The 23,589-nt window shown below is 32.4% G+C and overlaps 4 protein-coding genes across 9 annotated transcripts; 3 read left to right on the forward strand and 1 right to left on the reverse strand.

Moving 5' to 3' along the window:
- Positions 1–297: 297 nt before the first annotated feature.
- On the forward strand, positions 298–1,640 carry LOC137919055 (COX assembly mitochondrial protein homolog). Its single transcript, XM_068762024.1, has 2 exons — positions 298–436; positions 518–1,640. The coding sequence occupies exons 1-2, from the start codon at positions 379–381 to the stop codon at positions 814–816; spliced, it is 357 nt and encodes a 118-aa protein (XP_068618125.1). The 5' UTR covers positions 298–378; the 3' UTR covers positions 817–1,640.
- Tsen2 (tRNA splicing endonuclease subunit 2) lies at positions 880–3,143 on the reverse strand. Of its 3 annotated transcripts, none has more exons than XM_068762023.1 (4): positions 3,007–3,143; positions 1,805–2,695; positions 1,516–1,640; positions 880–1,028 (listed from the first exon to the last, which is right to left on the reverse strand). In XM_068762023.1, the coding sequence occupies exons 2-4, from the start codon at positions 2,619–2,621 to the stop codon at positions 897–899; spliced, it is 1,074 nt and encodes a 357-aa protein (XP_068618124.1). In that variant the 5' UTR covers positions 2,622–2,695; positions 3,007–3,143; the 3' UTR covers positions 880–896. The 3 variants fall into 3 exon arrangements, with proteins under 3 accessions (XP_068618124.1, XP_068618122.1, XP_068618123.1); XM_068762021.1 differs by having other exon boundaries at positions 2,948–3,143; XM_068762022.1 differs by lacking the exon at positions 3,007–3,143 and adding an exon at positions 2,783–2,826.
- VhaSFD (V-type proton ATPase subunit VhaSFD) lies at positions 2,692–11,175 on the forward strand. Of its 4 annotated transcripts, XM_068762017.1 has the most exons (12): positions 2,692–2,850; positions 3,507–3,530; positions 3,856–3,937; positions 4,047–4,227; positions 4,297–4,506; positions 6,400–6,591; positions 7,248–7,382; positions 8,186–8,371; positions 8,501–8,688; positions 9,476–9,664; positions 10,079–10,192; positions 10,646–11,175. In XM_068762017.1, the coding sequence occupies exons 1-12, from the start codon at positions 2,799–2,801 to the stop codon at positions 10,719–10,721; spliced, it is 1,629 nt and encodes a 542-aa protein (XP_068618118.1). In that variant the 5' UTR covers positions 2,692–2,798; the 3' UTR covers positions 10,722–11,175. The 4 variants fall into 4 exon arrangements, with proteins under 4 accessions (XP_068618118.1, XP_068618120.1, XP_068618119.1 ...); XM_068762019.1 differs by lacking the exon at positions 6,400–6,591 and having other exon boundaries at positions 2,702–2,850; positions 10,646–11,174; XM_068762018.1 differs by lacking the exons at positions 2,692–2,850; positions 3,507–3,530 and adding an exon at positions 3,554–3,754.
- Positions 11,176–12,103: 928 nt separating this feature from the next.
- Positions 12,104–21,247, forward strand: Arp5 (Actin-related protein 5). Its single transcript, XM_068761621.1, has 12 exons — positions 12,104–12,264; positions 12,337–12,502; positions 13,760–13,926; positions 14,190–14,381; positions 14,885–15,115; positions 15,676–15,797; positions 16,010–16,090; positions 16,295–16,456; positions 17,003–17,166; positions 18,068–18,205; positions 20,238–20,392; positions 20,943–21,247. The coding sequence occupies exons 1-12, from the start codon at positions 12,159–12,161 to the stop codon at positions 21,245–21,247; spliced, it is 1,989 nt and encodes a 662-aa protein (XP_068617722.1). The 5' UTR covers positions 12,104–12,158.
- Positions 21,248–23,589: the final 2,342 nt, after the last annotated feature.

Consider the following 23,589-nt stretch of genomic DNA (forward strand, 5'->3'; position numbering starts at 1 on the left):
TCAGAGAAATTACTTTCAACATCTTTGAGTATGTGTTGTTTTGTTTTTGCAACTGTCCTCTGCAAGGGAATATTTTTAGTCACAATGTATCTCAGTGTTTTAAATAATTTAAGTTTATTCACTAAGAATTTTGAACGAGGCTTATTGTACGAGATGGAAGAAACTAATTAAAATCTCATCCTCGTATATTACATAGGAATATTTGCTTTTCTTATTTTTTCAGTAGGTAAAAAAACTAATTCTTATGATAGCGTTGTATGTATAATCTGTAACTAGAATTAATGTCAATTTTTTGGGAGTTGACATTCTGTTCAAGTTAGATAAATATTTTTAGGGTTAAATATATTTTAACCATAAATTAAAGTTCAATTTGTAGTAATGGTAACTGAGAAGACAGTTTTACCTGATAAATTTTCTTCGGGTCCTCATGGTTTGGGTAAATTAAAAGTACAATTTTGGGTTTTCTTTTTTAATATGTTCGGTAAATAATTTTAAAACATTCGAAAATCATTTTTAGGAGATCCCGAAGACCGATCATTAAGAAAAGTGGAAATAGAGGTATTAATACCAAAACTAATGAGAGAAAAAGCGAAAAGTGAAAAATGTGTTAAAGAAGTGGAAGAATTTAACCATTGTTGTAAAAAATCTTCAGTTTTCATGGTCGTTAAATGTCAAGAAGAAAATTCACTTATGAAGTCTTGTTTAACAAGTTGGTATCAAAATGAAGATTTTAGAAAACTATGCACAGAAGAATATTTGAAAGAGAGAAGTGAATTCAGGAGAACAGGAGTTAAAAAACCAATGAAAAGGGCATAGTATAGGTCAGAATGTTTCATAATATGAACTGAAGAGAAATTAGTAAATTAAGTGTAGGTTACAAATAAAATTATATGGATTTATTCAATATCATCATTTATTGCTACAGGCATGTTTCTGGAAAGTAATATTTCCCGTACACTAAATTTACATAAATCTTTAGGTAGGTTTGGCTTTTCTTCAGGTGATATTACTTCTGCAATTAAAATTTCCTGAAAACAAAATAATTATACATAAAATTTTTTTTACTTTTTGTTTGTTAGTTACAACATACACGGTATCTAATCCACAAATAATCAACACCACATATAATACATTGTTAGAAGTTTCTTGGGCAATTAAATTTCTCATGAGGTGCTTCTTCAGATTTTTGATATTTGTGGTTAATAATTATACAAAAAATTATTATCAAAACCAATTGCCAAAGTTTAAATTATTCAGTATAATTACATGCTATATTTATGCTATTTTAATGAGGGTTTTCAAACAACACTAATCTCTTAGAATAAAATTGCTACATATAACTGTTATCTTATTTCCATTACGACAAATTTTTTTTTTTCTTTTTAACATTCTCATGATTGAGCCAATCTTTTCTAAGCCTTCTATATTTAAATTGTTAATCAATGATAGTTATTTAGTGCTTAATTAAAAAATAGTGAACACATTTTGCATCTTTATACTTGCATAAAAACTTACCTTCACGGTTGTGCATGCAACTCTTAAATGTCCAAAAATTGAAATCCAGTCACATTTTTCTTTATTGTTTCTTATTAAAACAACAAAATCTGCATGGTTTATCCCTGGACCTTCCTTATACAATACTACAAATAATATTGTAACAGTTTAATAGTTGAATTTGTAAACTTAAATTTAATGTAATTAAGAGCAATGACATCACTAGGAAAATTATTAGCCCAATAATTTTTGTTGTAATGTCTAAGTAAAGATGTTTTGAAGTTAAAGAAAAATTGATTATATTACTTACAAAAATCACCTCCAAATTTTATCCCTGGTTTAACAATATATCCCTTAGATCTAAAATAATGATAAACAATATATTTTTCCAAAAAGTGCTTATCTCTATTAGTAAATAATGACCAACATTGACTAATGCTTAGCACTTTATTGTCACTATTAAGAATTTGTAAACAACCAAGTCCATACAATAAGAAAAAGCTCTCTTGAGTAGTGAGCATTAATTTCTCAGGTAATTTGATTTTATTGACACAGCATTTAGGTTTCATGTTTGCAAAGTAATCATCTCCTTCTGATTCACTGTTTGGAACCACAATAGCAATGTCCTCTTTATGATGATTGTGAAAAGAATTAACAGATAAAGACGTATTTGACTCCTCACAGCTGTTGGCACTATCTTCATTGCTAGACACCAAATCAATAACATCCTTTGTTAAATGCTTTTCACCATCATGTAATATTTTAGCAACTAATTTATCAACATCTTTAAGGAACAAATCAGAATCAGTATTAGCTGAGGGGTTGCCATATTTCTTATGCCAGTAATTTCTTCTATGAAACTGTCTTTTTCTCAACAATGTAGGAATATTTTGAGCATCTTTAGGTTTAGATCGTGAACAACTTCCTTTACCAAAACAACCCATGTGGTATAATAGAGTTACTTCATCAATTGTTCTTATTTCAACTCCAAAGCCATTATAATATCCAGTAAAAATAATATGCATTGAACTATCTATTGGGAAACGTAACGTCGATTCAAATTCCATTAATAAACTATTATTTGGGTCATCATTTTGACAGTTTGATTTTGTTTCCAATGTAGTCATGACAAAAGAACTGGCCAGTTCCCAAATTTTATTTATAGACAAATGTGTCACGGGTCCAAACGCAAATTATGTATCTGTAACACAAAAAGAGAAGTTGTTACCTCAAAATTGATTATGAACCTCGAAACAAATTTTCGGTATTATAAAATCACAGTTATTACAAAATTTTGAGAAAACATGGCACAAAGACCACTAAAACTGCAAGACACTGACATTGACAGATACAACCGTAAGTAATATACTAAAATAAAATTTAGTTTACAATATATATAGAGGTTACGTTATTACAAAAATATTAGATGAACAAACAATAACGTTTGTTATACCATTTTTATCAGTGTTTCTTACTCCACAATTTTAATATAAACACAAATCAGGTATTTACTTAGTTTATATGGTTATGATTGGCGTCTAGGCTTAGAATATAATTTATAACGTAGTTATCGTCATTAAATAAATATTCATTTAAGCAATGCACCATTCCCTTTAATTCCATTTGACTTTTTAGCTATTCTTGCCAGTATGTTGATAGCTTGCTAAAAAAACATAGAGAATTCTAATTTTCGTTTACAAACATGCTTTTATTTTATTAGAAAACTACTTCAATGAGATGTATTGTCGAGTATTTAATACAACACAACGATGAGCGTTTAAAACCTTTTTAAAGAATTTACATTATATCGAAAAAATAATTTTTATGCATTTCAAGAGAGTAAAATAAATTTTATTCTAAAATAAGTAATTTGTGTACACAAAATATTTCAATTAAATTCGTTTGATTCTTGAATGTTGTTTTAATTTGACAATAAGACTATTTATGTAAGTTGCAAGCTTGTTACAGTATTGACAACCATTCTCAAGACTACATCTCTCTCTTTTTCACAGCTAAACGAGTCTACGTTAGAGAAGGTAAGATGATTTAACATTAAGTGCAATAGCCAACTTCACGTAACACAGTCACAAGACCTCAGCTGAGGGTGCCTTGTAATTTTTCTCTTGTGGATTATTTTCTCGATAAAATTGTCTTTATCGTTATAAACTTATTTCTTCGAGTTTTATTGTAGCCAAAATGGCTAACATCAACGAAGAAAATGTTAGTAAACTTATTCCCACGCTCGGCGATGATAAAATAGGTAATATTTTCTTGTAATATATAAAAGTTGAAAACAGTAAGATATATCTTAAATATTAGACCCTAATTTAATTCTTATCATTTTTTTTACCCATTACGCAGATATGATCGCCGCCACCAGCGTTCTACAAATAAGAGCCAGTGAAATTCGTCAAACCCAGATCAACTGGCAATCTTATTTGCAGTAAGTATTGATTTATTATTATACCTCTATTATAATTATATATAATGTACGTATGGACCTACTACACTAAATTTTATTGTGAAGCAATAACATTAATTTATGTTAATAGGTCTCAGATGATTACTCAGCGTGATCATGATTACATAGTAAATTTGGATCAGCGTGGCCAGAAGGATTTGCCGGATAAAAATCCAGAGGCCTGTGCAGATGTCTTTCTCAATCTTATCACCCATATTTCTAAGGACAATACTATTCAGTACATTCTCGTCCTTATTGATGACATTCTATCTGTAAGTATAAGATAAATTTTGGCTTTAAGCTTCTTGACATAACTTTTTTATGTGATTACCAAATTGTAGGAAGATAAAGGCAGGGTGAAGATATTCCGTGAGTCAAGGCATGGAAATGTCTGGCAGCCTTTCTTGAATTTGTTGAACCGTCAAGATGAATTTGTCCAGCATATGACTGCAAGAATTATTGCCAAGCTAGCATGCTGGCACTCGCAACTAATGGAAAAGAGTGACCTGCATTTTTATCTGTCTTGGCTGAAGGACCAACTTAAAATGAATGTAAGTTCTATTTGTAAAAAACAATTTTTTGCATGTTGTTTGATTACTTTGCATGTGTAAGATTATGGTTGATGACTTTAAATAAATAATATGGGAAGTACAAATTAGTTCAGTCAAATAACAAAAAATTCTACTGATCAGGTTGCTATGAACATTGAAAAAATACCATGTAATATCTCTCTAATCATCACAAAAACTCAGGGCATTTTAATATAATGCTTGCAATAGCCTCCCTTTTTATTTTTATAAAAAAAAAAAACAGCCAGTGTATATGTATTTTGCTAATGACGATGATGAATAGAAATATCACGATATAATACAAATTTCAGTATAGACATTACTGGATTTTTATACAGCATGACAACAATGAAATTCTGCATAAAAACATAAATTCACTCCAATTATGTATTGTACAATGTATATATTATTACTGTCATATTATTCTGGCATTTGCATTTTGGCAAATGACTTATTCTTTATAACAGATTTTAAGATTTAGCTTAGATTCACTTAAAAGATGAGACATGTTTTTGAAGTAGATTAGTGAACCTAAGTGATAGGCAATAACTTAATTTTATAATAAATTTTATTTTGTAAAATTGTATTTTTACTTTAGAAAAATGGGACTGAACCAATTTGCTCTTATTTTTTTTAAACTCATAGTTACTAATGCTTAGCAATCACCTATTAAACAATTTTATCTTTTGAGAATTTTAGCCTTCTTTGTTTCAATTTATTACTTTTTTATAGGTGTAGAAATTGACACTATTTTACTAACACCTGTAAACATTGGGGAACATGACATAGAACAAGTTGTTCAAGGATAGTTTTTTCTTGACTTGTGTATAATTACTAGCCAGTATTTACTTAAACAGGAAGATTAGGTTGAAATTAAATGCTCATTTTCTGTTTCATTGTAACTTTATTTGAATACAATGTTATTGATAACTGTATTTTACCAACATAATATGGCAAATTTCTAGCATTTTTAATTATATTTAGATTATATTTAGATTTTCATTAAAATGAAGGGACTTTAAATTTTTGTTAAATTAAAACTACTACTTCAAATTTAATGAAATTATTTTCATATTCATATGTACTTGATAAAATAGATTTTTCAGTGCAACTTATACAAACCATTAAAAAATGGCACAATTTTAAAATATATGTAAAAGGATGCTTATTGTGATTTTATTTATTATTTTGATAATATTCTCCTTAAATTTGGAGATGAGATAGATTGTTTTTTTTTAATATTGAAAAATATTTACAGTTTAAAATGTCTATAATTGGATTGTAGTATTTATCTATGAGATAGGTAAGATTGAATTTCTTTTCTAATGGTTTTAATTTTTTAAGAAAATACATTTATTATGTAATAACATTAACTTTCATTTCATTATATTTTCCTAGCCTTCAATATATTTTTTAAGAACATGTTTCAAAAATTTTATCAATGTTAAAATATTTTTTATTCATAAAAGCGAAGTGAAGATAGCTTCATATTAAAGGAAACTAGTTGTTGAACTTAATAATCAGTCCCCACATTAGATACACCGTATTCAGTTGTATTATTTTAATCATTGCCTAACCAAATTCATTTTAAATTATTAAACATAAGTTTCATAGAAAATATCTATTATAATTTTTTTTTGTTAATTTTGTATGTTATTTAAATAAAACGTGTCATAAAGCTAAGGTTATAAATTAAAAAATTAAAATTAAATTTAAATATTATTTCTTTTAAAATATATGTAACAAACAACTTTATCATCTGTGTATAAAATATTCAGAGCTAACACTGTGTAAACATCAACATTTACAACGCATTTTTGGGGCATATTGGACATGACTGCATTTTTATCACTGAGAGGTTTGTTTTCTGGTAAGGCGGAGAAAGTGTCTGCCGAGTTAGAGCATGCTGAGCAGGTTATGTTGGCGCACGAGAAACAACATTTTGCGGATAAACCCAAACACTTTAAAGACAAGGAACCTGAAGAAACAAACGAAAAATATTCAAGTCTTTATAGTTCTTTCGATGAAGTGAAATCGCATGAAGATTTGCTGCCAGGTCTCCATAAGGTACTCCTTGTGTAGATGTCAACACAAGACCTGAATGCTTACAGTGTAAATGTAACATAAAATCAGTGATTAACTGTATGTTATAAATTACTAAACATTGTATTTACATACACGGAACTAACAATGTGATATAACTTTGTATTGTGCATGGCTTACATTAAATTTTCTAATAATTACAATCTTGGCTTGTTGCTTGATGACTTATGTATATGGTAATCTGACATTTCAAATACCATGATAATTATAAGACAATTATATCCTTTGTAATTACCCATATTATATGCAGAATTAAAAAAATAATATTTTTGTACAGTTCTATTTAAACAAACTATTACATATTCTATTACAACTTTGTTTTATTACATGTTAGTGTAAAATATTTATAAATAAAAACCAATACAAATGTAAAAGATTCTTTCCCTTATCAGCTTTTTGGTTGTAGGTCTTCTTAATGTAATTTTCACTTATATTCCAAGACTATTTCAAATAATTTTACTTCTGCTTGCATACTAATGTCATTGTATTGTTGTATAAGTTTGAGGATAATGCTCCAAATTCAATTCTGTTTATTGTTGTAAGTTTAAAATAGTTATTTAGTTCATTTTACAGCATGAATTAGATGCACTTATTAATTAAATATATTCTTGTGAATACAGAACAATGACTACATCCAGTCAGTGGCCCGCTGTCTTCAAATGATGCTTCGTATTGATGAATACCGTTTCGCCTTTTTGTCCGTCGATGGCATATCTACTCTTCTGTCTATTCTCGCTTCCCGAGTAAACTTCCAGGTTTGTAGAAATTAATTTAAAGTATTTATAATTGATAGATGCACAATTCTGTTTTTTTTTGTATTCATAAGTAAGCTATTGGTCAAATTAAATTATAGTTATGTATCTAGCTTGTAAGATCATTATCATAACGTGAACAGACAACCGTGAAAGTTTGTTGGTAGGTGGTTTTATTGAAAAACTTTGGGGAAGGCCTATGTCCTGCAGTTATTATGATTAAAGGTTGCTACTGATACAATAATTTTTAAAGTAAAATTTTCTTTCTGGATAAGAGATTAAACCTTACCCCAAGATCTCTTACATTATACAAATATGTTAAATTATTAAAACACTACTATCAGTGATTCAAAGAACAAAATATCTTTATTACAATTTTCTTCTAGTTCATTCATTAGTGGTACTAGTGTTATTAGCAGGCGGCTTATTTGAGGTACGGACCTCTCGGGTGCTTTTGTGTCTAAATGTTAAACTTATATTGTCAACAAGTGACACTGCAACCCGAGGTCCCCTTTTCAGAACACTTGCGCCTAGTCACCCCATGAAGCGTCCGCCAAAGCGATCTAAAAGCTTGATAGCATCTGGGTGCTGGGTGGGTAGGCTCTTCTGGGTGCCTTCTACATTCGCTACCTTAAAAGATGCCCTAGGCTAGGCGCCCCCTGCCCTCAGCTGCCTCGAACCTTTAGAATCTGAAAATGACACTTTGGTAGGAGTGAGAGTCCAGTCCAAAGAAAATCATTGAATATGCAACTATACTTTAAGTAAATATATATTTAACTAAGTCTAATGAACAAACACATTTACAGGTTCAATACCAGCTTGTGTTCTGTTTGTGGGTGTTAACATTTAACCCTCTGTTGGCCGAAAAGATGAACAAGTTTAATGCTATACCAATTCTCGCTGACATTCTAAGTGACTCTGTGAAGGAAAAGGTCACCCGCATTGTCCTTGCTGTATTCAGAAACTTGATTGAAAAGCCAGAGGATCACCAGGTATTGCTTAATATAAAATTAAAACTAGTGCTTTTTAATTTTTGTGATAGCGAAATGCCTTTCTCAATTTTGATTCTTAACAAAAATTCTAAAGAATATTTATTTTAAAATCAAAATAACACTTTTCAGGTTGCCAAAGAGCACTGTATTGCTATGGTTCAGTGCAAAGTATTGAAGCAGCTATTTATCCTAGAGCAGAAACGTTCTGATGATGAAGATATTATGAATGATGTTGACTTCCTCAATGAACGTTTGCAAGCGTCTGTTCAAGACCTTAGCTCGTTCGATCAGTATGCTACTGAGGTGAAGAGTGGCAGGTGGGTTAGAAGTTTCATTTTTTATTATATTTTAATTTGTTTTTGTGTGGTGAATGTTCAATGTCATTAAATCACTTGCACATTATAATATCATCATCTGTAAGATATTTATTTTTGATTGTATGTTACTGGGGGGGGGGGGGTTAACTGTAACCCCTAATATCTGGATGAGAACATTAAAATAACATACAAAGGTAAAATCCCTATTTAAAGAAATCACTCGTACGTATTTTTCTGAAAATAAAATGCCCATTATCACAGTCTGACAGAAAGTAACATGTCTACAGAGATTTCAATTAAATTACATACAGCAAAAATGACTATTTTTACTTATAATAATGTTAATGAGTTCTTCAAAATCACAAGATCTACAGACCTCATGATATTGTAACTTATTTTACTTAAACCAAAATATGAAAGCAAAAATGAAAAAAACACTTTGTTTCAAATCTTAGCACAAAGTTTCATTAATTTTTTTATTTTTTGAAATGTTTTGGTTTCTGCGCAATTTTCTATTTTTCTTAATAAAAACTTTGTTCAAAGTATTAGGAAGCTCATAAAAGAAAAACAAATCTAAGTTGGCTCATTATGGATAACTCTATATAACAAAATAAGATTATGAATGAAAACTAATTTTGAGAAAAATAGAACGTTTTGTTAATTTTATGTTAGTAACTTTATGGAGGTTAGTAACTTCTTAAAGGATTTCTGATCTATCATCATTCTTTCTATCGGTTATAAAATTATAAGATTGATTTTTAAATATGTTTTTTGGTATTTGCTACAGACTCGAGTGGTCACCAGTTCACAAATCGGCTAAATTCTGGCGCGAGAATGCCGCCCGTCTGAACGAACGCGGCCAGGAACTGCTGCGTACGCTAGTGCATTTGCTGGAGAAAAGTCGCGATCCTGTCGTACTGGCGGTGGCTTGCTATGACGTCGGTGAATATGTGCGTCACTATCCTCGTGGCAAGCAGTATGTTAACATAATTCTATTTCTAAATTTTATAAACTTATACTTAAGACGCCATAAACTATTTTTTTACTTTATTATACAAGTTATCCACACATTCAACGTCAAACCAACATTGAGTCATAGACAAGTGGAGTAGAAAAAAATTCAATGTGTACATAGAACCTTTTTCCATCGTCAGTTAAAGTTGAACATAATAAATCAATAATTTTGAGTAATGGTTACTTGCAGTAACATGAAAGTCAGAAAAATGAGAAAATAGAGAAAAATTTGAATTTGTTGTGAAAGTAATAGAAAAAATATCACTATCCAGTTATGATTAATGATGACATGAAACTCAATTACTTTTATGTAAAACTGTTGTCTTTCATTTATTGTAAAACTTTTAAGTAAGTAAGAAAATTTTCACATTTTCAGCATTATTGAACAGCTGGGAGGAAAGCAGCGCGTGATGTACCTTTTGAGTCATGAGGATCCTAATGTGCGTTACGAAGCCCTGCTTGCTGTCCAAAAACTTATGGTCCATAATTGGTAAGAATATATTTCCTTTCAATAATTCAAGTTTAACTAACAATACACTGTGTATGCTCATCTCGATCTCAAGTTTTAGACTGTTAGAGAAAGTATTTTAGGAGTGAATTAAATTATATCACTACATATATACATAACTCCTTTTTGATATATTAGACATGTCATTATAAGTGTGCAAAAAAAATTGTGTAATTGTATTTTGTTGCTGTACAGATAAGTTTATGAAAGCAAAAATGAAGGGATTCATGTATAACGGTGTATTATTCCTTTTGGTGAACTACATTATTTGAATATTGTGTAAAAAGAGTTGGGTGTATGTATCTTGCCTTGATTGATCTACAGAGTGTCAATTTTTGGTACTGGAGACAATCGGAAACTCCGATTTTTATATAAATTCTAGTCGTAGATGTGTGTGAAGAGTTTTGGTTGTTTTCATTAATTAATATTTTACAGGGAATACCTCGGCAAGCAATTGGAAAAGGAACAGATTGATAAGCAGGCTGGAACTGCTGTTGGAGCTAAAGCCTAATTGGCTTTGTATGTTACATATTCAGAGTATTTAATGTTGTTTGTTATCTTCAGACCGGGCTTTTATTGCAGCACTTGTAGCAATGAACCTTAAATGCAAGCCCTGTTTAAGTATTACTGTTTGTAAATAATAAATAACCCATTGTAATTTTGGACATTGTGTGTATTCAATAGTATCACCTACATTGTTCAAAAACTTGTATGTACACAATGTACTTGTAAATATTAAAGGCCTGTTGGAACCATACTACTGTTTTACGGTATTATTGACTATGCACATCATATTTAACATACAGTTGCCTGCTAAAACACATTCCTGTGCAATGTTAATTATTGATGGAAAAATATATATAGAAAGTTAATAGGCTTTATTGAGAGTTATTTAAAATTTTAAAAGTGTAGTTGTATTGAAGTAGCTTTCTGCCATATAAAGTTTCCATTGATATGGTTATTAAAATATATTGAATGAATTATAATGGATTTTTATTTTACGGTAATAATCCCAGTAACCGACATGTATAACAGTGAGAATTTTTTGTTTGATTAATGTGAATTTACAAAGTTATTAAATACATCGTGTATTTTTCATTACAAATAGTTTTTGTTAACAGTTGGTATATTACGAACTATAACAATTAGATACAGTTTTAGAATATGCGTTATTAAAAAGATACCATTTTAAAATCTTTAAATTGAAAGAACTTCTGTTGAGCTTCAATATTTATCTCTTATAGCACAATGTGTAAGTTCTTGAACGTCAATTAATATAATTACAGTAAGTTGTAAATAGTTAAATATACAATAACATGTTTGTTATTGTGACATAATTACAAACCTTATCGAAAGTTGAAAAAGAAGTACGTATGACAAAAATTTAATTTTTCACTGTTCCATACTCTGAAAGATTATTCCAAAAGTATGAACTAATAAAATATATTTGTACGAATTACGAAACAAAATAAAAATAAATACTTGATTAAACTAACTTAAATGAATTATATACAGATACATAATAAACTAAACTATCGATTAACATATATTGATTAGATATATGTCTATAAAAAGTGATTTCATTGCAATGGAACTTCACACTGTTTTACTCAAAAACAGTTTTTTTATCCACCAACTCACACGAGCGTCTATTACATTTGAATGTATAAATAGGTTTTTAACTACATTTTAAAGCGTTCACAGAAATAAATAAATTGGTTATTTAATAACAATCATGAAAATAAGTACCATCAAATTTTTATTATATATTACATAAACTAAAACAATGTTCTTTAATATGACCTTATTATTTGATTCATTATGTTCTCTATGATTACCTATTGGCTGTTATTGAATATGACATTGACATTAGCATTAAAATAACACTTGGATTTACCGGGTTAACTCCTTAGTGAGTTATCTATACGATTTAACATATATTTGGAGAATGGAGGATGTCTTAGTTTTAAAAGACTACAAAACAGTTCCCGATATTGTACATGAATACGGACCGACTCTAAAATATGGCCATATACCTTTAGTCATTGATAATGGTCAGTATGAATAAAAAAACATCGCTTATGTATCAGATTTATTGCAATAAAAACATCTAAACCGTTGCGCAGGTTCTTATCAGTGTAGAGTCGGTTGGTCAGTGTTCGATGAGCCGCACTTAACTTTTAAGAATTTAATTGCCCGGCCGCGCAAGGACCGATGTAAAAAAGATGCAGAGCCACCGGTTACACCTCCTATTCAGATAGGAAATGATATAGTCAATATCGAAGCTGTGCGGTAAGTAGAGCTTATTTTACACACTAGTTCGTTACAAAGAAGGTTAATTGAAATTAATATTGATGAGTGGTAGTCATCATAAAGCTTCTTTGCATTCTTGGATTAAACAAAGCTTTTTAATTACAGTAAATTTTGTAAAATGTAGTATTTAACCAAATGTTTTTAATCAATAAATTATTATACTTGTAATTAACAATTAATTGCCAAAATTAGAGGATGTATTAAGAAATAAATACATTTAAATCAGATCTCCACTAAAATGATAATGGTTACTTTTATATATGTTATTGAATAAATAAAGCATAACATTTAAGAATGAAATTTTTACCAATAACAGATTGATTTTACTCTCAATTAAATTAAAGAATACTTGTTATTGACATACATTTTTATGCTTGAGGAGTGATATGACTATGAATGTGGTTTTTTAAATGTGTAATCCTTATGAGCGTTAAATTTTTGGTGTGCAGACCAATGAAGGCTAAATTATATAAGTGGCTTTCCAAATCAAATGTACTTAACAGGTCCCTAACATGACTTTATGGCTTATTATTGTTGCAAATGTCTCCAAAGATCTGTGAATTTTAAATATTTCTTACTGACAGATAAATAGACATTTGCTTTGTGTTGTATATGGTACTATGTATGAATAAAATCATTACTTAAGTTTGCACATTTCTATAGTTTCATAATCAGTTATAAGTGTAAATAGTGATGGTAAGTGTAATAGCTTCAGTAGTTATGCATCAAAAACACAAACTTGCTTTTGTATTAAACACATCAATATTTTTATAACTGTCATTACTTTCTGAAAGTCATTGTTTGCCTTAACAGTGTAAATACTGTGTATATACTAGTGTTCCCCCATTTGGATTTGGTAAATACCTGGGATTGTTTAATATTGACTGCTTATATGGTTGATGCAAAATGGTTGCCATGCTGCGTGGTTGTGGAAACTAGCCAGAGACAAGACTAGACCATTTTTATGAATGTCTTTGGGAGTCTCAGTTCAGCTTTTTACATAGATATTTTACTGGATTTGGAGACCATTTGTATCTTGTGGACAAATGCTTCATAGAATCACTGAGAGCATTGGTTCTCGATAAAGCATCCTCAGCATGGTTTGTCACTCAGTATATGTTCAGATAACTTAAGGGTCCTCAAAAGAGTTCAATATTGTCTTTATTGGAAGCATAACACATGGCATTACCTTAATAACAGGTAATACTATATGTTAAATGTATTTTACATTTGTAGATTCCAGTTGAAAACACAGTTTGATAAAAATATAGTGACACATTTTGAAGTCCAGGAGCAGGTTTGCGACTACATTTTTTCGCATTTGGGCATTGACAATGAAGGAAGCGTGCCTCACCCTATAGTAATGACAGAAGCTTTTGTTACACCAAATTACTGCAGACAAAGTAAGTTTAAATAAAAATTATTGCTATCTAAATCAATATTACTATTCTATTAAAAAAATGTGTGATCTGATGCTATTTCATTTTTATTTTGTTAATATGTAATAAATACAAAACAAAATATTTACAAAATTACATACAATTGTGTTATTTTTTCAAGTTAATTAAATCCTTAATACCTCTTGTAAATTATTGAAATAATTTAGTTGTATTTTTATAAATTATGCTGCACTGTTTTTGCATAAAATATGTTTATGTTGTTTTAGTGATGTCAGAGTTACTGTTTGAAGCTTACGGTGTTCCAGCAGTGAGCTATGGGGTTGATTCACTATTTAGTATGTACAAGAACAGAATAGGAGATTCTGCTCTAATTGTCAACTGTGGATATCATACAATACACATAATTCCGGTTATACGAGGAAAAGTTATTGCAGAGCATGCCAGAAGAATTAATTTGGGTATCTATAATTAGCTTTTTATTAATTTTAATTTACTTTAACATTGGGCAGTTGCTGGATGTGGGCAACGTACGACTGGTCAATGTGGCGATTGATGGTTTATCAGTCGTTATGATGCACAAACTGTCCTAAAAGTTACCATCAAGTCTCAAAATCGACAAATTCAAGTGCTTATCTGAATGCACAATTTGCTAAACACAACCTTTTTCTTTCTATATCAGTTTTGAGTTTGAATTGTATGCAAAAATTTACTGGCAGTAATATGAAGATATGAATATATAATATTAAAGTTTTTAGTAATAATAATACCAGGTGAAGAGAATCCATTTACTATTTAATGGTAATTATCTTTTGAATACATTAAATACATTTTTAAAATAAATGTTCCAGGCCCTTTGTCTGGCCCATGTAGCCTGCCTACAGCCACTTCAACTTGCCATCTATTCAAGCTGCATTGATTTACGCATTTTAATGCAATTAAAAACATTCACACAAAATTTTAGGTGGAAGTGAGATTATATGCTATTTGCATAAACTATTGCAGTTGAAATATCCCGTTCACGTTAATGCTATAACCATGTCTCGCATAGAAGAGATTCTTCACGAACATTGCACTATAGCATTGGACTATCAAGAAGAAATAAGAAAATGGGCAAATCCTGATTATTATGAGTCAAATGTCAAGAGAATACAACTGCCATTTGTGCAGTCTACTAGTTCTTCGGGTCTCACAGGTTTGACAATAACTTTTTTTAAGTTTCATAAAAAATCAGTAGGCTATGATTTTATTATTATTTTTGAATAGTTTTGTGGGATTGTTGGATTACCTAATCAAGTGAAAAAAGTAAGATATTTTCGACAAAATATTATACATGTTGTGGAAATACAGCATTTATGATTAACTTGCTACTTATAATAATGATTTGAATTGTTTTCAAATTGTGTAATTGTTACTATTAAATTAAATGGACTTACATTGATAACTATATTTGATATATTTGTACTTTTACCACAGGTCTTTATCTTTATTATATTTCATTGTCACTTTTTCTCTGTTTCAAACATGTAAGTAATTTATTAGATTGTATTAAATGGAAAATGGGTTATATAAATTGACTATTATACCACTAGGGACTACTACTATACTGTTTTACTGTATTAAAACAGAGCAATTACTGTTTAATTTATTATTTAATGTCCTGTATCTACATGTTTTATTAGATAAATGATTTGTAATTGTTATTATAAAATAATTTAATGTCAGTTTTTCAACATTTTAAATATATATATGCAGCTGAGCAACAGAAAGAGCGTAAAAAGGAAATGGCACGCCGACTACTCGAGATAAATGCAAGAAAAAGAGAAGAAAGACTGGCTGAAGATGAGGAACAATTAAACCAGCTACTGGCAATTCAGGTGAGCGAAAGAAAATATTATTGTTGTAATAAAATTAAAAAGTGCTTTGTGTTAGAGACAAATTGGCTTCTTAAAATTAAAATTCTTAAATGATAGAGATGTTCACAATTTATAGTGACATTTAAAACTGTTATTGAAAGTGAAATAAAAAAAATGAAATCAAGTGAAATCAAAAGTAAATCTGTACTTGATGTGTACAATACCTTTTACAGGATTTAATTGAAGATGGCGATACAGATGAATTTAACGAGGCTATAAAAGGATTTGACATTAAAAACTATGAAGATCTTCAGGTACAGTAAAATTTAGAGACATTGCAATTAAAATAAAAAAAGGTTCTTATTTTTTAGAATAATGTTATTCATATTAATATTTTTTTTATTATAGACGATTCAAAGTACGGCATTCACATTCCTTTTTAAATAAACATATTGAAATTTTGAATTTAAAAATTCGTTTCCAATAATAACATGTAAAATAAAAGAAATGATTTTCAGAAACAAATTTCTAACTTAAATATGCGCATTGAGAAGAATAAGCAGCGTATAGCAGCTGCGGCTAATCCTGAGGAATTACACGAAACAAAGCCGTCGGGCCGGTTTCAACCGCCGAGCGATCCCGAGGCTTTCCAGGCGTGGCTCAATGATACTCGTGCTAAGGTGCGTAATACATAAAAATCTTTAATTTAATTCCAATAAACGGAATCAGTTTATTTAAATTAAATCCAGCAAAAGTAAAACTTTCATTTATAAAATTTTAAACAAAAATTAAAAATAAACAAGAAAGGCTCTTTATCCAATAAACGAATATTTAAATGAGAAGAATCTTTGGCATCGGCAATGCCAAGTAGCTTGATTATTTTGTCTTCTTTCAGATTTTATCGAACATTGAATATGATGTTGATAAATTGGTAGTTAACTTTTTTAAAAAATGTGTTGTTGTGGAGTTTCTGCCTGCTTTTTCTCCACAACTATAAACTATAACATTTTATTTAAAATACATTTTTAAAAAGTTGACAATCAATAAATCTTGTTAATAGATCCAATGTTGAATAAATTAAATTTGTGCATCATTAATTAATAGAATTTACAAAAATACTGCCTGTATCTTGGAGAAACCTTTGTTATTTTTCGCATTTAATATAGTTGGCTAACCACTAATGTTGAAGGTGTCAACGCAATCGAAGTACAGATGTATATGTGCAGTACCGCGAGGTGGTGCAGCGTCGTGAGGCGCGGCGCGCGCGACGTGCGGCCATGTTGCGCAGGCGCACGGCGGCGGCCGCGGAGCGCATGCGTGTTATCTCGCGCCTCGCAGCCGCCGGTGATGACTTCGGCACGCGTGACTCCGACTGGGACGTCTACAAAAGGTTCTTATATTTCCCAAAACTACACCTCACATTTTTTTTGGTTTTTTATTAATTTTATTTAGGTTCAAACCTCTCAGGGGTCTTTAATTTAAGTCGAAATGCAAAACGGTTATTATCGACGAGTGACTGCTCAACCCGAGGTCCGCTCGTGCTTCCTAAAGCTCGGGGGACTCGTAATCCAGTGAATTTGTAGTATATAATGCCCCAAGCCGGGGCCCCTCCGGGAGCTCCCGAGCTTCATTATTTTAAACGAGGGTTTAGGCTAACCGCCCTCTGCGCCCTGCGGCCACATTGTAAGTCATTCTTCAGTCTTATCTGTTGCATGTTTGCAATTTTTAAAAAATTTTAGTTTTTCACAGCTAATAAATTAACGTATTATGATAATGATCCAGTATTGCATTAGTCAATAATTTTGTCACAGAGTAGAGTCTACCATCAACATCAGACATTTAATAATGTTCATTCAACCGCTTTTGCAAATGAAAATGATAGATTTTCTTTAATGAAAAATGCATCTCCGATTTGTTTGTTGCTAAGTTTTATGACCTACTTGCCATGGTCCAAGAAACACCATTAAGTCACTCAGCAATTAAACAGTAGGTTCTTCTTCCAAGGCTATATGTAGTCCTTCCCATATATTTTCAATAAGACAAGTTGCAAGCGGCTTGCATCCAGCATTTGTCGACGACTTTAACAAAGTCGTTTACGTATCTTTCTTTTGTCCCAGCTGCCATTCCTAAATATCTCAAAATTTTGTTTTAAGAAAACCACAATTTAAAAAAAAACCTTACCCGTGCCTTAATATAAATATGAAGACAAAATTAGCCAAATTAGTAGAGCCGATCTTTTTTTAATCTTTGCGATACATTTTTATTTAAATGGTTAACATTGTTAAATTTAGCATAAGCCGTGAGGCGGATTCTGACTCGGAAGCTGATGGAGAACGACTTGTTGAACTTGAAGAAGCACTGCGGGAGTACGAGCCGCAGCAGCCAAGTAATCAGCACCACCAGCTGCACCTTGCCATAGAACCGTTCAGGTAAACAGGATATCTAGCTTTGCTTGGGTTGACCTTATCGCTTTTTCTGATTATTAAATTAATATGTAAAAAAAAATTGTAAATAAAACCTGTTATAGAGTGAAGATTTGATGATAGTATGAAGAATTTAGGTGATGATAGAACATGGGAATTAATTACTCTGTTTTACTGTGTTATCGACATTGTAAAAGTGACCACAAATAAAACTGAGTTTGTTGTGGGTTCTTCTCAGATGAGGTTGCTTTTGGAACCATTCAGCATTAAATTGAAGGATGTCATTATAGGCGATCTCTTCTATAGAATTCCGATCATCTAGCTTTTCTCTCATGATGTAAACAAATAGTCTGGATAAACATATAGATCGCATATTGGTTGAGTTTTCTATTAGAAAAATGAATTAGTTCTTTCAACGGTACTTTTGTTAGTAGTTGTATAGTGAAAGGGCCAGATGGTTGTACGTTAACTATTTGTTGCCGAGTTTTCTGATCCACTCACCATAGTTTTCCGAGAAACATACTAAGTCACAAAGAATGCCAAGCCGTAGAGTTAATAGGACAGTCGATATAAGAGCAAGAAATGGCGTCCGCACCGTCGCGCTTGCTAATAACAGATGTATGTACGCCCGCGTAAAGTGCGCGGCTCCGTTGACATAACCAAAGAAGTAACCAAACTCCTCCCGACGAGACATGATCCAGGTTCAGGTTCAAGTTTTTAATGCGGCCATGACCTACGGATTCTTGCTCAAACTGTGAAAGAGTGCGGAAGAAATAGGGTTTAATTAGGAGATTCATGAAGGCGTAGAACTCCCCATCCCTGAACAGTTTAGTTTTCGCGCCAAGCACTCCTGCGCTCATCAAGTGCACCGCACCACGGAACACGTACTCGCTAAGCCAATAATCCAACACGTATCCAAGAAGAATCCAACACAGGAGCCATCTTTCTCGACGTGGTTATAGCGTTCGATAAAGTCTCGCATTATGTCTCGTATACAAGCTACACGATGCCGGAATCTCAGACTGTCATGTATGCATAATACGAGACTTTCTGAGCCATCAAACGTTTCAGTATCGCCTGGCAGGAGTCTGCTTCCGACCACGTCCGCTTCGAGCGGGCGTGCCACGATGGTGCCTTGTGTTAAGAGTGTAGAGTTCGCCGTATTCGCAAACGACATCTGCATTTACACTTACGGTGTCGCCACCGATGTCATGACTATAAGCCTACAGACCGCAGCCAACGTCATAGGACGGTGGTTTTGGAAATTATGGATCGAAATTAATCCCAAAGCGCGGTAATGCTCTTCTCGAAACGCAACTGCTCTCTTCTACCGGCTCTGATCACACTCATAGATAGTCCAGTGCCATGAGTGACTTAATGCGCTACTTAGGTGTCGTCCTGGATAACACAATTAAATGCACGTTGGAAGCGCGCGAAAAAGGGCGGCCCTCTGTCTATCTTTTGCTAAACAGAGAAAGTAAAATGTTTCTGTCGAATAAATTGACACTATAAAGTATTAATCGGTCCCGTCCTCGCATACGCCCGTGCTTCACTCATAATAAATGAGAGTCGGATTCCAGTTTGTACATAACAGGTTCATGCGTAGGGCAATGGGCACTCCGTTCTACGTACGCAATGAAGACCTGCGTGTCGACCTGCAAGTGCCAACAACCGTCCTGTTCCTAAAACAGGCATTAATTCATTACTTTGACTCTGCCGCTCAACACGCAAATTCACTGATGACGGATCCACACACCTACAATACAATCACACCGGGTAATTTCAAGCGCCGCAGCGTCCTGAGACTGAGACGCGTACTCGAGTTTCCGGACGACGCGACGATAATAACACAAGCTTCGTACACAGCACACCGTCATCGTCGCCTTTCGATAACCAACTGGTCTCGTCGGATCGTATGTCACAGGGGATGCCAACATGTATTTTTTCCACCTCATAAATAATATCCATATTTCATGAACTGTTGTTCCAGCAGCAGTCATAGGCTGTATAATAATCTAGATCTAATGTTCATTTCCAGAGCTGCAGAATTAATATTTCAGCCGTCAATGTTGGGTAATTTAGAAGCAGGATTAGCAGAAACTATGGAATACGTATTCAAACATTTTAATAGTGAAGATCAACTGCTATTAGCAAATAATGTATTCCTCACTGGAGGATGCTCACAGTTTCCAGGTATAAAAAAAGTTTTATCATCTTTCAACTATAATTTTAGTTGTAGCCAAAATGAATGTAGAAAAAAGAATGCATATTTTCTCAAAAAGTCTAAGAAATGATGGAGAGGGCTTCTATAACTTATTTACAGAAAAATAATAATGGAGCTACATAGGGTATATCTATCTACGTACAAGATATGGTTAAAAGTATCACTGACCCATGAGTATCTCGTGAGTTTTTTTGCCACAAAATTGGTTTCCATAACCAGCCAACAGTTAAACTTTTGGAAATGTATGAGTATCTGATTTTCTTTTATAAATTCAAAATCGTCCTGTTATTTTTATTAAACCACCCGTAAGTATTATGTATGGTAGTAGTTCCAAAACCGCAGTACCGCGCGTAGGTATGCGCGCAGCAGTGGGGGGGGGGGGGGAGATATCGGCTGCTGTAATCCATAAGTCTCTCATGCTTTTTCTTTTACAGCGATTTCAGACTAATAATCTTTGAAAAAAAATGTGCATTGAATTTGTACAACAAATTACAGCAATGTTAATATTCATTGTTTCAGGTTTAAAAGAGAGGTTAGAAAGGGAACTTCTCGAAATGCGCCCATTCCAGTCGGCACATAAAGTAAACATGGCGAAGAATCCAAGTTTGGATGCTTGGTATGGAGCTAGAGATTTTGCGGGTAGTAACGAATTTGAAAATTGGTGTTTATCTAAAGAAGAATATTATGAAATGGGTGGAGAATATTTAAAAGAGCATCACGCAAGTAACAGATATTATAAGAGTCCGGCTCCTATTATAGACAACACTCTAGCCCCAGCTGGAGATGCGAACGTCGTCAAAGAAGAAATAGTAGTAGATTGTTAAAAAAAAAACAATTTTATTAAAAGTTTAATAAAATAAGCACAATCGTTTATTTAATCATGATTCCTGCTGTAGAACGTCCAATGCTCTGGCATTAAACTTCCCATATATTTTCAATAAGACCATATGGGATATTGTCTTCTACTTTGGTGTAATAAACAAAGATAATGATGTTGACATTTATGGTGTTAAGTGAAATGTATGTTACATAAATTCACAATGAAATAAAACAGCTCGGTATTTCCAATGTGCGATTTGTTTAAAAGCTTTCTGCATCTAGGGCATTCTGACGTGTGGATGGATGACATAGGTTTTGGTCTTGGTCCATCACCACCACAGAACTTTAAGGACCCAGTGGAGTCTTCTGTTGTATGCGGCCTGCGCACCGCCACTCCAACTTGGTAATCCGCTGGGTTATGTCCGATATTTTAGTTCGTCTATGGTCCACAAATACAGTGTATTGAGGAAAACTTAGACTGGTGTATTATTAATTGTCCCAGGATTTGTTACCGGTAAGATATTTTCTAATATATCAACATCTGGCTTTGGAATGGAAGGTATCAGTTCTCCTATTACAGGACTAGTACGTAACACTAACTCAGTGTGTTCACTCATGCATGTAGTTTTTATTATTTGGTCTACATGTCTTATATATTCTGCCATCTACTTCCACATCATGATATAATTTTCCTGGACTGGATTTATTATTCTTCCAAATTTCTATTTATTCCTGTCTTACATTCATTTTTCTTTGAAATCTTTCTCCTTTTTGAAACTCCTTGTTAACTATTATATCTTCATTATTGTGATTTCGTATTACTGATTTAATCCTTGTACTGTATATTCTTTTAAACATCATTTCCCTGGACACCCTGAAGTACTGTTTGGAGTTTCCTGTACATTATTCATTGTAATTTATTTTGTACTGATCTTTCTTTATTCATCATTGCTTTAAGCTTATTTTTCACAGTTTGAACAAATCGTTACGCTTACCCATTTATAGATCAATGAAAAGGCGGTGTAAATTTTGTTTAAATTCCATTTTCTTTTAAAAATCTCTAAATTGTCTACTGTTGTCTGAATTATTTTTGCATAATTGATAGGTCAAATGTAGTATATAGCTTCTTTAGAATATTGGTAATTGTTGTAGCTGTAATAGAATTTGTGGGTATGAATTTCAACCATTTATTGTATCTACTACAACTAGAAAGTATTGGTTTATGAATGGTCCAACATAGTCAATGTGGATTTGACTTCCATACACACTCCCAGCTGTGTACTGGTAGATTAGTAGGGTTCTTTTGCAATAAACAACATCTCTTACACTGTTACTTTTTTACCATCACATATAACTTCTGGCTAATGCCTTTAACTTAACAATACTAGTGCGTGCTGTAAGTAGTTCTAAAAATTTTTGTTGTGGTTTCTTTGGTATTATACTCCGTATGCCATAAAATATGCAATTATCTGCATTCTTTCAGAGATTTTTTTGCTGTTAGCCCTAAGGCTTTTACATTTTGAAACCGAAGAGTCCGTGACTTATACTATAAACTAAAGCATTCGGGTTGCCGAACCTACATTAGATTCTCAGATGGAGGATGAGGCAATTGAGACGAGGCTTTCTTGGTTAAGTCTGTGTAGCTGTTTGTATAGTGAGGGTGTGCTGTTTGTAAGGATACTGATCCCACCTCGGATTGCCCACGCTGTTTACGACGGTGGCGTTCGGAGGATGATGCCGTATACGTGACGGACGGTGTAGTGTTATGCTTGGCTTTTGAGTATCGCACGCGTTTTTTCGTGCGATGAGCGGTCGTCAGTGGAGTGATTATTGTTGAGGTTGTATTCGCGGTTGCAGAGATGTGAGTGTCTGAAGCGTGTGGTGATTGGATTGAGGGAACCCTGCAATAGGATCCGTAAGGACGCCTTACGAAGGAACTCTGAAGGAGATGCCTGGGGAGAAGCGAGTAGGGTTCGCTATGAGGGGGTTGGGGTGGGAAGAGAGCCTCTCAAAATATGCTTTTGAGCTTGTCTGGAAACAATTATCTTGTAAAAAATATTCATGTAGTCTTCTCAAATTTTTGCTTCCTGATTGTATATCCAAGTATATTTATTGTAATTCCGGGTCCATTGCTGTCTACCTTTATTTCCTGCAATGTAACTGGCATTTCAGCCATTTGATTTAGGAAGAAAGCTACATCATTGGTAAGCGTGTCCTGCCTTTCATTCTTATTTGTATGTTAAAGTCTAATAAAGTAGTCTTCGCTGGCATAGTTTTCTTGTAGTAGTTTCTTCTAGTTGAAGTTTCCCCTAGTCTAGACTAGGGGAAACTTCAACTAGAAGAAAAC

This window comes from Battus philenor, unplaced genomic scaffold (assembly GCF_028537555.1).
Source record: "Battus philenor isolate CCGP_79_NKW_IND1 unplaced genomic scaffold, ilBatPhil1.0.hap1 SCAF_15, whole genome shotgun sequence".
NCBI classification, from domain to species: Eukaryota; Metazoa; Arthropoda; class Insecta; order Lepidoptera; family Papilionidae; genus Battus; species Battus philenor.

Coding starts and splice junctions, on each gene's coding strand:
- LOC137919055 (XM_068762024.1), top strand. CDS start 379: ATGGTAACTGAGAAGACAGTTTTACCTGATAAATTTTCTTCGGGTCCT. Junction 437..517: donor TTCGGGTCCTCATGGTTTGG/GTAAATTAAAAG, acceptor AATCATTTTTAG/GAGATCCCGAAGACCGATCA.
- Tsen2 (XM_068762023.1), bottom strand. CDS start 2,621: ATGACTACATTGGAAACAAAATCAAACTGTCAAAATGATGACCCAAAT. Junction 1,641..1,804: donor AAAATTTGGAGGTGATTTTT/GTAAGTAATATA, acceptor TATTATTTGTAG/TATTGTATAAGGAAGGTCCA. Junction 1,029..1,515: donor TTGCATGCACAACCGTGAAG/GTAAGTTTTTAT, acceptor TTTTGTTTTCAG/GAAATTTTAATTGCAGAAGT.
- VhaSFD (XM_068762017.1), top strand. CDS start 2,799: ATGGCACAAAGACCACTAAAACTGCAAGACACTGACATTGACAGATAC. Junction 3,531..3,855: donor ACGAGTCTACGTTAGAGAAG/GTAAGATGATTT, acceptor CCCATTACGCAG/ATATGATCGCCGCCACCAGC. Junction 9,665..10,078: donor CACTATCCTCGTGGCAAGCA/GTATGTTAACAT, acceptor TCACATTTTCAG/CATTATTGAACAGCTGGGAG.
- Arp5 (XM_068761621.1), top strand. CDS start 12,159: ATGGAGGATGTCTTAGTTTTAAAAGACTACAAAACAGTTCCCGATATT. Junction 13,927..14,189: donor ACCAAATTACTGCAGACAAA/GTAAGTTTAAAT, acceptor ATGTTGTTTTAG/TGATGTCAGAGTTACTGTTT. Junction 18,206..20,237: donor CTTGCCATAGAACCGTTCAG/GTAAACAGGATA, acceptor GTTCATTTCCAG/AGCTGCAGAATTAATATTTC.